General features: G+C 33.8%; 1 protein-coding gene across 2 annotated transcripts in view; it reads right to left on the bottom strand.

The window, feature by feature from the left end:
• The window catches only part of NCAM2 (neural cell adhesion molecule 2), a 271,664-nt gene that overhangs the window by 106,937 nt on the left and 145,809 nt on the right, over positions 1-18,918 (bottom strand). For both annotated transcript variants that reach the window (XM_066571936.1, XM_066571937.1), the window contains exons 6-8: positions 17,273-17,390; positions 12,073-12,233; positions 3,134-3,279 (exon numbers count right to left, since the gene is read on the bottom strand). In XM_066571936.1, the coding sequence (XP_066428033.1) occupies positions 3,134-3,279; positions 12,073-12,233; positions 17,273-17,390 (425 nt within the window). The remainder of the gene's footprint in view (positions 1-3,133; positions 3,280-12,072; positions 12,234-17,272; positions 17,391-18,918) is intronic.

The raw sequence follows: 18,918 nt of genomic DNA, 5'->3' as shown, positions 1-18,918 counted from the left end.
TCACTGTCTTTCCTCCTGTTCTAAAAAAAGCAGCTCTTCTCCTGCCTCCTCTTTTTACTGGGAAAAGGGCCAGGCCTGCTGGATGCACAGTGGTCTGTGGGAATGTGCCATTTGAAATCCCAGCTGGAAGGGGCACGGCCAGGTTGGCACATCAGGACAGGCAGTGCTGGGGAGTTGGGGACTGGAAGGACACAGGCAGAGTACATGCACCAAGCAGAGAACTTTAGCTTGACACTGAAACAGCAGATGAAGCTGTGGCCTTGGACCAAGACTCCATTTTCATTTTTACACCTTTAATGGTGAGACAAACACCTTCCAGCACGCACTGCTGTTCGTTTACTCAGCCTTGCCCACCCCCCATGTATTTATGGGCTATACAGCCACAGAAGGAGTACAGAAGTCATCTAATGTGACCTCCTGGAAAACTTTTCATTTAAGTTTCAAGAGAAGCCAGAAAAAAGGGAAAGACCCCTTTACTTCAAATTCTTAATGAAAGAGAGACCACACACTGCGTGGTAGATTGTTCTAAGAGCTGAATGATAAAAGGACAGAGGAAAAGGCTTCTTTGCTTCTGGTTTGAACTGACTTGGCTTCAGCTTTCAAATACACACTTCTGAGGTACTGAAAATCCTTTATCAAAGCTGTATTTTCCAAAGAGATAATTATAGAGCTCATACTCATTAATATTATCCTCCTTAAGCCCAGCTGGGTTACTTCTTTGATCTATGACTTTGGTGCATATTTTCCATTCTTTTGGACACAATAAATTCAAAATTCAGGAAAGTCTGTGTCCCAGTTATAAGATCTATCATTGGATAGAAAATATTTTGAATCCATGCAGGCTCAGAATGATCTCACATTTAGCAGTCTTCCTAATCCACATGAGGTACGGTTACATTTTAGTAAAATAAGAACCATATGATTGAGGAGCTACATTCTAAAGTTAATAAAAGTAAAATGAAAAAAATAAGAACAGCACTTCCTGTATCCTTTTAAGGATCATTGTGTTAAAATTATTGCTTGAACAGTTTTTCCATCCTCTGTGCAAAAAATCATCACCTAAAGATACTCTTAATTCAACAGAAATGATGAAGAAGGTGCAGTTGATATCAAGAAAAAAACTGACACAAAAATTCAAAATATGAATCCCTTGAATAAAGAAAATAATTTTTATGTTTATGCATAATTTATGTTGTTGAATGATGGGATATTATTTTAAAAGTTATCACACAAAAGTAATATTTCCAATTTCAGACTATGTTCTATGTTGCTCTACCCCCATTTCTTCAATTCACCTTTTCCTTCTCTTATTGTGTGCAAAATACTGCTGTATTATTTAACAACTATTCAATAATTAAATCATAGCCAGTTTTGTTCCCTATTCACCTAATTTGGTAGGAAAGCCCAAGCCAGGCTTTGGGCAACCCAGACCAAGAGACCGTGGGGCAAATATAGCAGCATATTTATAGGTCAAGGACTATTCAGTATTTCAGAATATTTATTCAAGACCCAGCAAAAGGGTCTTGAATTGCTCTCATGAGCAATAGACAGAGTTCTTTCTTTGGCAAGAACAAAGGAAATCACATAACTGTATTTATTCTAATTCTTTTTGTCTTCCGCATAGAGTCTGTCAGCACACCAGTAGGAAGTGAATATAGATTTTCATTTGGTTATCACTATTACTGACTTCAACCACATTTCAGAGAATATTCCAGCAACATGGCAGTCTAACCACCTGCAGCTGGAATTAAGAATATAAAACAGTCTTATACAAGCACTGGATAAATTTCAGGTTTCAACTGCACCAACATTTAGAGCTTTTTCTGCTATTTTCTCTCATTTTCAATATCCTTTATGGAAAGTTATTTTGAGAACATTTCAAACATAAGTGAGTGGCTAACATTTGTAACCTTTGAACAAAGCATAGTTTTTGCAAGTCAGAAAGATGACCTTTAACTTGAAATATTTAAAGAAGAGAGAAACTGCTTTGTCTTAATGCAAAACTATTAGAAAAAATAATACATAAATACTGCTATATTGCTCCAAAGTGGAAATCACAGAACAGGAAAATGGTAGACAGAGCCTCACATAAACTGCCTCAATTCCAGGAAAGGTCAAGTCAGAGACTAGACCAGACCAGACCTTCTCCTTTAGAACACAAAAAATGAAGTACATAATTCCTTAACATACAGCAATTCCCTACGAATAAGAGATTTACTAAGTATCTAATTCCATTGGTGGCATGATCGCTATCTAGGTTTTCACCTGTGTGTGTTTTTTAAGCAACAGCTATGAATATGCAAGAAGAAAGTATTTTACTACAAAATTACCTAGCGTAAAAATTATGAATTAGTTACCCAGAAAGATGGTATCTCTTACTTCAACCACTACAGAGAAATTCTGTAGTCTATATAAGGAAATGAAGAGAAAATACTTGCTCAAATACCTAAATAATTATTTAAAAGGTAAAAAGAAGAAGAAGAACTCTGTAGAAACACAGCTTGCTATAAGCATGGTCAGGAATTGCATTGCACCATTCCCTTTTCATTTCACCATTCTACCTAAGCACAGCTCCTTTTCCCACACTGACTGACTTTCTCCATTGTCATACTGCAATCTTTCTCCACTCAACTTACTTTTGTAATAAAATATTAAAATAGGGAGATCAAATGGGAAAATAGGCTCAGTTTGTCTTCAGTGACAGGAAAAAAATTGGAAGAAAAAAGGTGAAGTGGGAAATAAAGAACTACGAAGTATTCTGTTTTTTTAAATTTAAAATATCTTTAAGCTCCACTGTATTTTGAGGATTACTGGAAGAATCCAAATATTCTGAAGAAGTGCTATGTGTAGCCATAATAATCAAGATGAAATTGAAACCACTAGTAGGGATTATATATGACAATTTAAGCTACAAAGATGAATTGCCTTTCAGCATTTGATTGCTTTTTTTCTTTTTTTTTAATTTAAAATTTAGAATCTCCATGTCTCTCTTACTGCCTTAGAAAATAGCAATTCCTTCTAATTCCAGAGGAATCTAGAATTAATCTGTCTCTAAATTAATTTTCTGCTTACAAGGAGAAGATTAGGCAGACAATGCATATTGAGATATTTCATATATTAGAGGTAGATTTACCTTGTCGCCTTCCGAGAAAGTCATTCCATCAATGGCCCTTTTCCAAGTAATCTCTGGAACAGGTTCTCCTTCTGCTTCACAGATGAGGGTTGCTTTCCCATTCTCAAATGTGGTTTCATTTTTAAGTTGTATTATTTGAGGCTGCACTGTAAAAAATACAAATTGCATTACTGATCCTGCACAAATAATGTAATATCAAAATCTATATTTAAAAACACCTTTATTTGTCAAACTTTTTTTTTTTTGGATTAACTAAAGTTTAATGTTATTATCTATAAAAGCAATTAACTTTTCTGACCTCAAGTTGCACAGCAACCATTTTTGTATGAGCTGGACATTGTACTTCCTTGGTGGGGTAGAGTGGGATCAGTCCTGGATGGTCTGGTTTGGTGGCTGTGTTTATGTGCTTTCTTCCCCTTAGGGACAAGCTGCCCAGGAGCCTGTGGAGCCTCCCTTCCTGGAGGTAACCAAAACCCAGCTAGATTTGTCCCAAGATATCTGCTCTTTCTGACTCTGGACTAGATGGTCTCTTTCCTATCTCAGGCATTCTTTGATTCCATAATGCATTTGTTTGTCTTCAAATGCACATTATTCAGAAAAAAAAAATAGGAATTATTGCCATTCTTTGACTTTGATCTTTAGCAATGTTTCACTGGCCTACATGAATTACAGAATTTAACAAAATACCCCAGCATAAAACACATTTCACTGGTACTAACACTATGGAGAAATGAAGAGTCCTCTGTTACAAAGGTGCTCATCCTTACTTACCAAGTAAACTGGTGGTAAGATACATTTTAAAAAGTCCAGATATTTTTTGCATCATTCAAATCATTCCACTTCATAGCCTCAATTACATATCAGCTGCATCTTTCAAACTATACTGTACCTTATCAGGTTATTTATACATAGAATACAATTTCTGGTAACATGTGAATACTTTTACACAGAGGATTTATCTGTACAAGAAGTCTGTATTAGTACTGGGATAGAATATTACTCTCTTGCATGACATTCAAGCATCTTCATTAATTTTTTTTTCCTATATATTACCTCATATATAATGATTAATAAGTTTCTCTGAACCTATTCCCCTTGTATATCGAAAAAGACACTCATCCCCCTGAAAAACCCAACATGTAATCAGAATATGATTCAATATATTTACACCCAAAAGCAGTGAATAAAATTTACATGAGAATCAAAAATTGGGCAGCTCTTAAGATTAACTTCATCAGCTTCAAGTACATTTGTTGAAAGCAATGTATTTTCTAAGCAGTTTCTCTGAGCTCCACTTTTGAGGAAGCACTACTGTGGTGTATTCCTTATGAAACAGAAAATAAAGAGATGTAATCTGTCTTCTAAAGGGGTTACTAAAGTGTATGCTATGGAGAACAACAATATTGCCTTATGTTCATGGATCAAAATGGGAAAGATGCTCATTCAGGTTGGAATGGGCACCAGGAGAGCTTCTTGACCAATCCCCTCATCAACACAGCATCAACAGACCCTGTTCAGGTCAGACTGCACAGGGATTTGTCAGGCACTATTTTGAAAAATGTCATGAACAGAGAGTAAACAACCTCTCCTCAGCCTATTGCAGTGCCTGGCTGTCCTGGTGAGGGGTGTTTTCCTTATGTCCAGTCTCCTGCTTCATTTTATGACTCCTCAGTTATAAGTATTGTCTCACAGATGTTACATTCAGCATCATCAAGAAGAATAAGTAAAGCAGGTTCAAACTTGCTATCTGTAGGCACATCACCCACTTTTTATCCATTCCCTCCACACAATTCTTGGTCTCACTTCTCAATCCTTTTCTCCATATTCTTCCTGTTGCTTCTGTAGTGTCTCTTCACCCTTTACTATTATGAATAAACTATTGTGTGTTTACTGCATAGAGATGAGAAACAAGTAGAATTTTACCTAAGAAAGCACTGAACTAATAATCCTGCTTCATTAATATATAATCTATGGTGAATGAGATCATGTGATGAAAGAAAACACCTTAAGTGATCAGGAATTCTTGAAATGTCAACTGGATGCAGATTTATTGGATGCAGTAGAAGGTAGCAAGCAAATAATTACATCAGGATATTAATTTGGCCAAGAAAATATAAAACTCCTCTGTGGTACAAAAATGGATGTCAGTGGAAAGACCTAAAACTCCACCAGAATTAGACACAAAAGATAATTATGTTAAATTCCAAAATAACTTTAATTATTACTCTCACTTTCAGGATCATTCAAATGCCCATGAAATATTTCACCTTGGCACTCAATGCTCTATTTCTATAGCCATATCACCTGGCTACAAAATAAACTGTTCTATCCTTTCATTACTCTATCATCCTTCCTGGAAAAAAGGATGAGCTATAACAGACATAAGGCTTTTTTCTTTTTTTCTTTTTTTTTTTTTTGAGGGGTCATACATAGCATTTCATGCCAAAAATTCTCAAAAGTTATAATTATTTCCATCAAAATGAGTTCCCCATCTGGACAACATGACAAACAATGTAATTTGCTCAAGATGATGCATGTTCCAAAACAAAAATAATTCTTAACCTTAGACTTATTCTGAATTCCTTCAAGACCTTTTTCAAATGGATCACTACAAGACAAAAAGTTTTAGCTTGACATTTTAGACAAGAGTACCTGACATTTAAAGGAATAAGCACTGATTAATCATCAAATACATCTAGCTGACAGTTATTACTTGGAAGAAGAGAGCTCATATGGGGGATATTATTTAATTAATTCATTTTTGTAGGTCACAAGTCATAACTTACTATTGACTAGAAGTTTTTACACTGTTTGAATACTTTTCAATGACATTTTGGACATTGGAAAATATTAAAATACATTTGTGTACATGTAAATAAAACTAGTTGAAAATGCCAAAACTAGATTGACAGAAATACCGGAACAGTCATTTCCCTCACCCTCCTGCCTCCAATTTTTTAACTGTTCTTTTTAAATTGATAAGGTCATTCTCAAACTGAGTTGGTATTTGCTTTTTGTATTCCAGAAAATATGAAGCAAATAAAAATACAGAGACTTGGAATGCAAATTCAGGAAGCCTTCAGGGTTTTGCTGCTTTCTTCAGACAAAAATTTTGAAATGTAGATGTGATGTAGTTGAAACATTTGCAAGCTAAATGATCTGGCTCAAATGAAAGAATGCTTGAAAATAGAAAGGAGCAAAACTTAATTAAAATTATTTAAGGTAAGGAACTATTATTACTAGACATGCATTGTTAAATATCAACGAAGTGATGATGCCAAATAAAGAAACAATATTTACTGATTGGAAAGTTTGTTTTCTGAGCCAAGAAGGTTGGTTTTAAGTTTTCTAACAGTTCCACAGCAAAAAAGTTTCTCTCAGACTTCTTTCTTGGACTATTCTGGATTTGTCTCATTGCTGTATACCTACAGCCTCTCCATTAACCCTATGATGAACATGGATGGCAGTCTGAGGCTTTTGCTTACAACCAGTTTCTTGGAAAAGGTACACAATTTATTGAATTCACAGACTTCTACCCATACCTTTAACAAAGAGTTTCATCAAACCTTGAAAGCAACACATATATAAAGCTTGAAATAGTCCTAGTTATGCTTCACCAAAAGAATTTTTTGAAACAGTTTGATATTGATACAAACTTGCTTGTACTGGTGAGAAGCCTGGTGTATGTCTGTATGGCTGCCTGATGAATCACTTGATTAATACACCCCAGGAGGAATCATCCCTTCCTGCTGTTCTCCTGCACAGACACATTTGAATCAGGTGGCAAAACTGCACCCCCATCCTCCTGGAAAGTCCTGATACAGTTTGAGCCTAGTAAACAAGCAAGAGCCCAGCATGGAAATACCTAAGAAAGAGGTTTCAGAAATTTGATCCCTTATATGATAAAGATTCACACACATGCCAGTGTGAAATGGTGACCTGACTTGTCACACCATGAACTCTCTCTTTGGATGGTATTATTGAACTATGTTAAAATGCTATTACTGCTTCACACTCAGAAGGGTTTAAAACTTTTCCTCTGGGAAAACTGCCATCACTGTCTTAACAGATTGGATATTTTTATTTTAAAAAGTAGAAGTATTCCAAAAAAGTGAGGAAGTAATAAGGAGGAAAAAGGAATGCAGAAAATGAACTTCTAATGATGCCTCAGGTTTCAGCTTTTATAATTTTCAGATTCTGTGCCACTTTAGTGTGTAATTCTGAGCTTCCTATTAGGGGATGGTGAGCTCTCTTCACAGAGTAGGTAGACAAAAGAATTCCTTCTCTAGCTGGGGACCAAGGACAAATGATCCAAATTTCAGTCCCAAGAGCATAAACAACATGGACTGAAGAGAGAAAAACAAGAAGGATGGGACTTCAGGAATTAAAGCTATAACTGGACAATTAACTCCAATATGCTAATGGGCCAGAACTTGTAAAAGAGAGACCTCGTGACCAGTGGTCCATTTTGTGACCATTTTGGGTCCATCTTGAGTGCAGCCCTGGCTGGGCTCTTGTACCACCCAAGGTGAATCCATCAAGGCCTTTTAATAAATCCCTACTTTATTCTTTAACTGCCGCCTAGTCTCTGTTCCAGGTCAGCCTTCACAAGGCATCGCTAACATCACACCTGTAAGTGTTGAGCTGGACTTTGTGAAGCTGCAGTTGGTGAACTTTATGGTACCTGGGAGGAGCAGGCACACATAGCTCCATACACAGATCCATGGCATTCTCCTTCTAGAGGTATCAGTGAATTTAAATGAAAAGCTTCCATGTACGTATTGAAAAGCATCTCATGACAAACAAAACGAATGACAAAAAGCGTATTAAATACATATATGAATAATATATAATTAATAATATATATAATAATAGAAAATATATATTAAAATATATAATAATATCTATTAAAATAATATGTATAAATATGTATAATATATAACATATAAATTTACTTGCTAAGCCCAAAAGAAAAATATTTAGCATGCTCCAGGTACTATATAAAGGAATGCAGCGTTAAGAGTGAAAATAAGGGGAAAATTTAGACAACTTGTCACCCCAATCTCAGAAGCACAAGACAGCCTTTTTGGTTCCAAGATGAATGGATTTTGAAGGACTAAATTAACATAAAAGTTTTAAATTTTAGCATTTGAAATAAACACAAGAGGGATAAGATAGGAGAGGTCCATTATATTTCCTCTTCTCTGTCAGATGACAAAAATATATATAAATAACAGCATATAGTTTCTCAATAATCAGTAAAAATTACATTTTGAATGTAAAAAACTGAAAAAAACTTTTCCACTAAACAACATTCATATTATAATTGAAAAGGCATGTAGAAAATAAAAGTAGTATGTGTTTAAACAATGCATTAAGTACAAAGTGTCTTTTGTAATGCTTTTTGAGGTATCTCCTCGTTTGATTTTCATGAAGTCATTTGTCAGAACCCACTGAAATGCCAATGAAATACTTTTACAACAAAATATTACTCAGACTGCCTTCTCACTGATTATGGAGGTAAAACACCTATATCATAGAGAACTTCAAATTAATTTCTGCTAGAACTCCCTTAAAATTTTTATTATTATTGATTCTGATTAAAGAAAGAATATTTTTTCTTTCCAGGAAAACAAATTATTAAACATATAGATGTAGCTTTCTGTGACCTAAGAACAGTAACGAGAATACTTGTTGAAAACCCCCACACTAAGTATCGTCAAATTGTATAACCACATATTTGAGTGTAAAGAAGTAGAAATAAGCAAACAAAATGAAAACCCTAGTAATATAAACACGATTCATATTAAGCACAAATATGTCTTTAATTAAAGCTAATTTTCTTTCATTTAGTCTGATTATATTTTTTGTTCTAACATAAATGAAGACTACTGCCACCTCCTTGGAGAAGGAATGATGAAGCAAGGAATGTTTACTTTGGAGAAAGTAACGAGATGTAGGAAGCTTCAATATATTGAATTTATTGACGGTTCTTAAATCAACTGCTTGTTATTATGTTATTTTTGGAAATATTTTTGTGTTTTCCATAGATGTAAAAATGTGGTATTTCATAATATAAAATGATAATTTAGATGTATTTAAACACACAAATTTATAAAAATGGATAGTTACTACTGAAGAAAAAAATAAAGAAAAAAATAAAGTGGAACAGTATGAGTGAAAGTGATAGCTATGAAACAGAGAAAAATACAGAGAATATTTTTAAGGAATTAAAGGATGAATACCTATGGTTTCAAGCTGTTCAGTAGTAAACATAAATGAATTTGAATTAAAAACCTCAGCACAAGTTCTAAGCATTAATAGATAAGATCTTTTAGGTAGTAAATGCTAATGATACAAAAAAAAAAAAAAAAGCTATGGCAGATAAGAGGAGAACAGACAGAGATGATCAAATCATAACAACAAAGACTGAGAAAACCAGGGTTTTTTCTCTCTTTTTAGAACAAAGCACCGATACAGATGAACTGGGGAAGGCAGGGTATGTGCCTATAGGTTTCTACACATATATCAGAGCTGCAGAAAAACTGTCAGAGTAAGCATTTTATATCAGAATAAAAAAGGGGGTTTAGCATTGATACTGAAAGAAAATCCAAAGTTAAACTAAAGAATCTAGGTCATGCATGGAAACTAAATAGGTAGTTATTACATGACACTGAAATGAGCATGTCTATACAAAAGTCCTGTGCTCTAGAAAGTTTAAGTAGTGAATTCTATAATGTTACTATCATTTTTATTGCATTATGGTTATATTACTGTTATTATGAGTTTTAACACTGCCAGAGCCGTGTTGTAGAAACAGTAGTTGTTGCCCTAAGGAGTTTGCATTGTAAATTAAAATTAAAGATAGCAGACATGTGAGACAAATAAGCTAATGAGGTGAGAGAGAAAAATGCAATTTAATAGGTCAATTTAACATAAACAAGTTGTTTGGGTACTATTTAGCTATAATAACCAGCCATCTGCCTCGTCATTTTCAGACTGACACTTTTTTAACACATTTAATGGAAAAAAGATAAGTAGTTGTTGGCTGTATGTATGACTGTATATAATCTATGTGAAAGAGATAAAAGTGCAGTTTATTGCAGGAGACATTAAAGTCTGTTACAAATTAGCTATAACCTCTTGGGGCAGAAATGTGGGAGACACTCTAGAGAATTCTAGAGGAATTCTGTGGAAACTTAAACATAAGAAAGTATTTTCCATGTAAGAAAGAAAATACCTAAGAAATTTAGGAGTTTAGTATGTCATGGAAACATTAAGGATGTATAGGTTCATAATGGATTTAACCAACTCATTGTATCCATTAAAACAGTAGGATTTTGGAGTCCCCAGAATTCCCATGGAGCCCCCAGAAAAATGGTTGCTAAAGGATGAAAAATATAATCAGGAAATCCTCTCTCTTAGTTTGGAGTCTCCTTTTCCCTATCCCTTTCATTAAAAAGTTTCCTTGCTCTAGGCAAGGAATTAAATCAAGCTCAGGAACACTTAAAATTACTTGTATAACACACACAGTTATTTCTGACTGAAATTTCCCTAAATTAATATCAAAATTAGAAAGCAATTTCTATTCCTTCCTTTTTTTTTTTTTAAGTTTGGAAATAGAGTTGAATGAAATATTTCAGTTTTCCAAACCAAGATGCTGTATTTCTTGAGGCTGGGATAAAATTTAAGATTTTATTTAATCTTTCCTTTGAAAGGAAATTGAGAATAACTCTCAAGTACCTCAAAACCACAGCCCAATGGAATCCACCCGGAGTGCAGAGCTGGAGACAACCCAGCATAAAGAGTTTCTCAAAGAGGAGACAGTGGGATGTGTGGGAACTCAGCCACGTTCACCTGACACCATGGCTTCAGCCTCAGGCTCCCAGGCCCCAAATGCCAGCATTATACAGCCCAACAACCACCCTCTTCAATGTCAATTATCAGATTCCTCTCTCCCATTAGAACTCTTTCACTTTCGTAAATTATTATTAGCTTTAGCTCGGAATAGTGTTAAATCCTAAATATTTGATTTCTTTTAAACTGGGAAATAATTTCCTCTGTCTTAAGTATGACATTTAACTGTTCAAATAGAAATTATCTTTCTCTATAATACAAGCTATATTTAATGTAAATATATATAATATGTTCATTGAATTATAGAGAAAGATAATTTTGCTATATATTATTTTATATATATATTTAAACCCCAACACATTCATTTTTGTAGGTTTTTCATAAGTAAGTTACAGCCTTTTTGTTTTGCACAGTGATTCTGAGGGATGTTTTCTACATTCTTAAGAATACCCACTCTCACTAGGTTATATCTCAAGAAAACCTCAAATAAATTATCAGTTCTATTTAAAGGAGGGAATCATTAGCAAAGTTGGGGTGGTGGAACATAGAAAGAGAAATAAGGGTTTTGAGGTTATTACTTTTATCCTTTGAAGCTCAGCACATACAACATTGTTGTGACTGTATCTGCAATAGTACACCTAAAAAATAGATGTCAAGAAAGATAAATTGAAAAAAAAAATTAGGAAGATCTCTGCATGGCATTGCCTTACTAAAAACCCTCACTGCTTACAAGTGAAGACAACCTGCTTTTCCCCCTTTCAGAACTTCCCCCTTTCTCCTCTTGGTTTTCTTGCAAGCAGTCAACTTCTAAATTAAAACCAGGGTGAATTAACTATTTAACACTCCATTGTATCCTGCATGTGAATAGTAGAAAAGCAAATGCTGAAGATAACCTTTTCAAAATGAAGTTCAGGTGTAAAGGTTTAAACAGCCAACAGGGACAAAAGAAATTGTAAAATCATACAGAAAGCACTTTGCTGCATCAGTAGGCACCTTGCAGAAATGAAAATTGTGATTGAAAACCTATTTCCTTACTGTTTACATTTTAAAAGGAAAGATGGACCATATTATGCAGTACTTACCAAAAACTTGAAGGACTGTCTGTTTTTTGTCATTTCCTGCTTTGTTTTTAGCATTACAGATATAAGGACCCGCATCGATATTTTTTATATCTCTTATTGTTAGTTGTGTATTGCTTCCTCTCAGGACATATTTTTCATTTTCTTCAATAAGTTTACCATTCCTAAAAAAAAAAAAAAAGTATAAATCTGCCACTAAGTTCCTTTAACAACGTGCTATAGAAGTATCAATAGGCTGAAAATAATATTTGAGGGAAGAGATTACTATTACACCAGCTTCAAAAATCACAATTTAATTAACAATTTAATCACAATTAATTAATAATTTAATCACAATTAAATTAATAATTTAATTAACAATGTAATTGTCAGGTATATATATATATACACACACACATATAAAAATATTATAATACCTTTATCCTTAAATGTTTAATATTGTCCAAATGTTAGAAAAATGGTTGTGAATAGGATTCTTATGTATGGCTTACACTCAAGGGAGGGCATAAGGAAATTGGTTATATATTGTATGCGAGAAACTATTAAAAACATAGTAGTAACAATATAGTAACTTATAAAAAAATTAAATTACATTCACGTAGAACCTATTGGCACATCAAGAACCCATCCAAATTATTTCCTCTCAGTTGTTGTTGGCTAGCCACAACCTAGCAAGCAGGCATGTCTCCAGATGTTAGAATGAGCTGTGACCAGATGGTGCAGAAATAATAAAATCTGCAAGCAATTCTGAGGGCTGATTGAGGCTTGACCTGTTCATTTGGCCACCTTGGCCTACACACAGATGCTTTTTCAAGAGGACATTACTCAAACATTCTATTCTATTCAATATTCCCAGTTTAGGACATTAATTTTTTTTCAATATTTGAAGAAAAATTATTTCAATTTCATTCTCATATAATGGCAACTATATATATTTCATATTTTCCTAAATAATATTTTCTCTAAAAATGAGAATACTGTTTTTTTCTTGGGAGAATCATAACTGTTAGCAGGACTACCCTGATTTCTATATAGTTTGCACTTAGTACCAACATTTTTTTGTAAATAATTATAATCCACTTAGTTACCAACATCAAGACATTATTATGATACTTGTTCATTTCCTTTCCAAAGAAAATCACAGAAACTGTTTTACAGAACAGGAAAGGCCTAATTTTCCATATTAGATAGTCTCACAGAAAATCAAACCTAACCAGAACCAGAACAAACAGAAAAAGCCACCCAAACTCACTACACAACAACAAACAAAGAAACGAACAACAATGAAATATCCCAAACAACTAAAAAGCCCCTAGTGATATTTTTAGGAGACAAAAGCATGTATAAAGGTTAGAAGTAATTCCAGGTAGTTGTTTTCACCATCATTGATATCTGTAGCAGTTTCTCAGCAGAAATGAGATTATGAGCATTTCCCTGGACCCTCTAGAGAGCAGAGAGATTCATATTGATGCTGATATTGGGTAATAGGAAAACATGAATAGTATACTTAAAGTGGATTATTTCTTTTATAAGATAATCCTAAATCCTGTCAGCAAAGACCAGGAAATTGATCCAGCTAGACTTTAGCAGTGTAAATTATCTCCACAGCTATAAACAATGTTTTCAGTAGGACTATTCACACAAGTAAAGATTTCCAGTTCATGACCTGTAGTTACATTAGGATCATTATCTTTCACTCCTGGATAATTTAATTCCATTAGTGTATTGCCTCTCTTAAGTTTATAATTTACATTGATGTAATATCAGCTTCAACAGAGATCCCAGTTCAATGCAGAATTAATTAGATCCTTTTAGTCCATGAAATATTAACCAAATATATACATATATGAAATAGAACAGCAACTAAACTTTGATGACCTTTCTTCTTGACAAGGTATTTCAAAGTGACTATTTTTTATAAGTGCACTAAAGGATTTTTGGAGAAAAACTGACATGTTAATTCAGATGCATCCATTTTAAATCGATCAAATCTAAATATCATCAGCACCTGGAAATAATAATCATCAACATAAATAGTTCAACTGCACCACATTAGCTAGTGTCTTAAAGAGCTAAAAGCTTGAGACTATTCTTTTGTCCACCATCTTGCTTACAGTCAACACACTGAGATATGAGTCCCTTCAATAGTAGTGTCATCTGATTTTAAGAATACAGATATTTTTCATGGCCTATCTGAAGCTGATCTGTTAAAATCAGTTAATTGGAAACCAAAAAGGAAACAAGGTCAGTAAAAATTGGGATAATTTAGTTTTTAGTTGACTAAAATAGTAGTCGACTGTAAGACTAGCTTTGAATAGATCCAGATTCTGCAGGCCTTAATAAAGAAACTTCATTTGACTGAATGACTGAATATTGGTGTGAGAGCCCATTTTAAAAGGCAACAAAGGCAGAAGAACATGGAAATGTGTAAACACAAGTCCTCAGTCTTCATGAACCACCTTAACAAGTATGGATATACCTTTTACACCATGAAGACAAAATCCTGCAGCAGAATGGAGTAAAAAATCATTTACCACCCTTTTTGTCCGTACTTTTCCACAGCTCCCCAGGAGACTGAATATACTTCAGAATGTTTTCCAATGAGACATCAGGAAAAGCTATAATTATGATTTTCTGTCAGAATATCTAACACCATGTCTCTGAGGCCATTAGCTATACCTAGCTAATCAGAGAATTCAGAAAACAGGCTTCCATCAAATCGCTTTATTACACCTCCCCATTTTAAAAATGTTTAACCTGAGACAAATTAAAAAAATTGACTGAACTCACAGAGATAAAAGGTGAGGTTGGGTTTAAAACTGAACACAATTCCCTTGATTTGCTGTGACCAATAATTATAATCCTTACAAAAGCACTAGTAAAACTTTATCAAATTCAAGACATAATTCCACTTGTTTATTAAAACTGAAACACAGTAAAACTGAGCTTAGTACCAACTTACTTTCAACATCAAAAAGAATATTAACAGAACCAGATAGGGAATATTTTGCTATTTTGAAAAATATATTCAATTAGCTTTTCAGTGGATGACAAGCATATTATGATTAGATAAATTAGTTTAGATAAACTTCCCTAACACTCACTGAAAATGCTTTCTATATCTTTCTCAAAATCAAGAAAAAATATGTTGACCAGGTTTTCCTATGCTCAGGCTTATTACTAAAAAACCCCTGTCTGAACTATTGTAGAAAACCAAGGTCTTTATCTTGACATACTTTTTAGATAAGACCAAGGACAGGAGAAGAGATCAGCTGATTATGAAATCATGGACCAGAAAATTTTAGGACAGAGATTTCAGAAATTTGATGCAGAAATTTAGGACTGGAAGACCATTTAGTATTGTTTGCTTTCTCTAAAAATAGAAGGAATTCTCTTTCCCCATTTTTTCCCTGCTTGTGTATCACTAATAACATCTTTTCCCAGGGATAAATGTTTTTTTGATGGATCATTTTACAAAATCTCAGTGTCAGCAAATAAAAAAAAAACAAGAACATTTTTTACTGACAAGAATTTACACCTTAATCAGATTAAATTAAAAGAGAATCAAAAGGGAAAAAATAAAACATCAAAAGGGAAGGGAGGTACTTTAGCCAATATTCCTCATTATGAGATAGTTTCTGAAAGAGAAATAGAACAGAAGTTTGCACATGTATGATTCAATATCCAGTCCACAAACCTTAAAAGCTTCTGGAAAATCATTACAAAAGATATGTAATGAACGGTTTAAAAATTTAGCTCCTCAAGGGCTGTCTAACCAAAGAGAAATCCTTCAGTGGGCTCTGATCAGTGTACACAGAAATAAGTGTCTCTCTAAGACACTTCGCCTGTGTGCATACTATAGTATTTATAAAACGTGGAAAAAATCCCACAACTGTTAATGGAGATATCCACAAATGGTGGAAATTTATGTAATCTTAATATATACCATGATGCTTGTTGTCATACACCAAAGCCATTTAGGACAGCAGATTTCAGGCAACTCGTATGAATTTTGGTCAGATAGGAGAGACATTTAAAAAAGTACTTCAAAGACATCAAATAAAAATAATAGGATCTGAATTTAATATCAGTTCTTTGATTTGGGCTATACATATTTTGGGTTTATTTTTCCTCCTCTTTACTAAATTTTGTATTCTAAGCCACATTAAGGAATTAACTTTGCTTTCTATTTATTTACATCTCCTGAGATTCAAATTACATGAGAGAAAAATTCAACTTCACAACTGACCTATGGCATAACAAGATTAAGATATCAAAGGAGAGAAACTTAATCTAACATTGTTCAAATGTTCCAAAGGAGGTGAAGAATTGATGAAAATCACTTCTATGCCCATTTTGAAAATGGAATGACCTTTTAATCCACTTGAAATAATATAAGTAGATGCAAATTATTCTGGTCTAAAATAGAAATGTGCACTGGTTTGAGGTATTGAGATACTTTACATTCTAGGAATGATGCATATCTTTGTTGAAATTGAAAGAATACAGAGTAAATAGATATTTAAATTTTTACAAATGTTATAGGGTAAGTGTTCCCGAATGACATAGCTATACTATGCTCATGTCATTGATATAATGAAAAAAACACACATGAGATTTAAAAGCAATTCCACTTTCAAAGTATTTTATATTGATAAAATTATATCAAGTTACATTGAAACTTATTCAATGACACATTCCTGGATCCTACAAGTGTCTAAATTTGTACCTTTTTCTGAATCTCATTGAAATAGAGAGTTAAGGTTAAAATCTATTTTTACAAATGTGGAAAGTGCTACCTTTTTTTATTAGTATTGCTGACCTTTACTGGATACTAATTTATTACATAAATGCGTATCTGTGCATTTATGAGCAGAAGTCATTGTTAGATTGTTCTTGTACTGTTTTTGAGATATGGACTTATTCCTTTTCCCCTCACATCTGAAGAAATAATGACAATATGGTGTTTTTGTTACTTTATACATTTACCTCACTTGCTGGCAACCTGAGTGCAATTGAATTTGTGTGAGTCTGTTCACACATTAATGCTTAATCCAGCCTTAGCAGTGAGAATAGAAACGGACAGAAAATTATCTTAAAATTCAGTGGAGAAATTAAGCTGGCACAGCTTAATGGACTGTGCTAGAAGATTGGGACACATTAAAACGATGTGCTGTGATGTGGAGAGCTCGGCTGAACTCACCTGTACCAAGTGATCTCAGGGGGAGGTGATCCAGTGGCTCTGCAGAACAGAGTTATTGACTCTCCTCGATCTGCCGTGGCATTGAAGGATTTCTGCAGTAGAATGATTGTAGGGGGGACTGAAAAATAAAACATTTCCAATGAATGAAAACTAAAATATTTTAGGTGTTCCTGGAGAAATTTAAAACACAGGATCCTTTGCTAACTTGGGAATTTAGGCTTACAATTAGGGATCAAGTTACCATGTGAATTATTGTTAGTAGTATTTCTTCACTTTTGTTAAATTCAAGATTTTTAATATTATCAGGAAATTTATAACCTTTTTTTTTAAATAGAATAGATTTTTGGAAGTCTTTTTCAGGGGTTCTTTAATTTTCTTACAGAACACTCTAAGATGACTGAAATTACACCTAACACATATAAGGCAATAAAAACATAAGACACAAAACTATGTCCTGATGCTGGAAAATGTTTCTAAAAGAGGAATCAGTACACAGGAGTCTCGATTGTGCATATTCAATCCTTTTATTGAGCCCCAGCATACTTCCCAGGCAGGAATATCACCAGCTTCCAAAGGGCAAATGCAATGCAATGGATGCACCAATGCAATGTGCAACCAATGGATGCAATCCATTTGTATTTCCAAGAATTTAATTTTGTTCTAATAGTTAAAAAGGTTTTCTTTTCTTGATGGGATTAAATAATTATTAAAAAATAACATTTAAAACATTAATAATAATCAAATAATAACATTTTTAACTGTTGTAAAATCGTAAGAATTCACAAAGAACCTCTACCCAACCGAAAAAATAGCAATAATATTTGACACAGAATAACTCATGGGATGATATTTAACATATCTGTTTATATATCTTCTTCTATTAATTAACATGCAAATATGAAATGTTCAAGGCCAAATTGGGTGGAGGTCTGAGGAACTGGGTACAGCAGATGTCCCTGCCCATGGCAGGTGTTTGAAACTAGATGGTCTTTAAATTCCCTCCAATCCAAACTATTCTGTGATTCTACGAAACATACAAATAAAAACAATCCAAACAGGTTGGATGGAAGTTGATATGTGGAGAAGAATGAATGCCACAGAAAGTGAGAGGAAAGGGAAAAGGTTAGAGCTTCACAAAATAGAGGTCAGCTAGCAAGAACATCCTGGGAGATGACAGAGTGACTCAGTTATCCTTTTTATCTTTACTCTTTACTAGTGAAAAGATGAAACAGGCAACCCCAACAAATTTGTTTTTAGTGTTCCATTGCATTCCAACAGATTTTTCTCACCCACTCTTGAAAACCAACTGTTGTGGCTCTCTACCAAATATTTCAGAAGCCTTTTCACTTCTGAATCTTAAATATATCAAATTAATATAAAATCATGTACCAGAATTATCAATGATAAGTAACTGTGTGTTTTTATGTACTTTTCACATTTTTTAATGGTGTGTTTCATAGTGTTTCACAGATCACTTCTTTCCTATCTGAAATTGCATGGGCCATTACTCAGCACACAAAACCCTTCTGCTGTGCAACGGGAATTTATCCATCTCCAATAAAAAAACCCCACACAATGCTACTTAGAAAGCTTTTAATGCATTTTAGCTATTTTGCAATGCATTCTAATGTCTGGACCTTGAAAAC

The sequence above is a fragment of the Molothrus aeneus genome, chromosome 2 (assembly GCF_037042795.1).
Source record: "Molothrus aeneus isolate 106 chromosome 2, BPBGC_Maene_1.0, whole genome shotgun sequence".
Classification (NCBI taxonomy): Eukaryota; Metazoa; Chordata; class Aves; order Passeriformes; family Icteridae; genus Molothrus; species Molothrus aeneus.
Note: the sequence above shows the minus strand (reverse complement) of the source record. Positions and strands in the feature narration are given on the sequence as shown.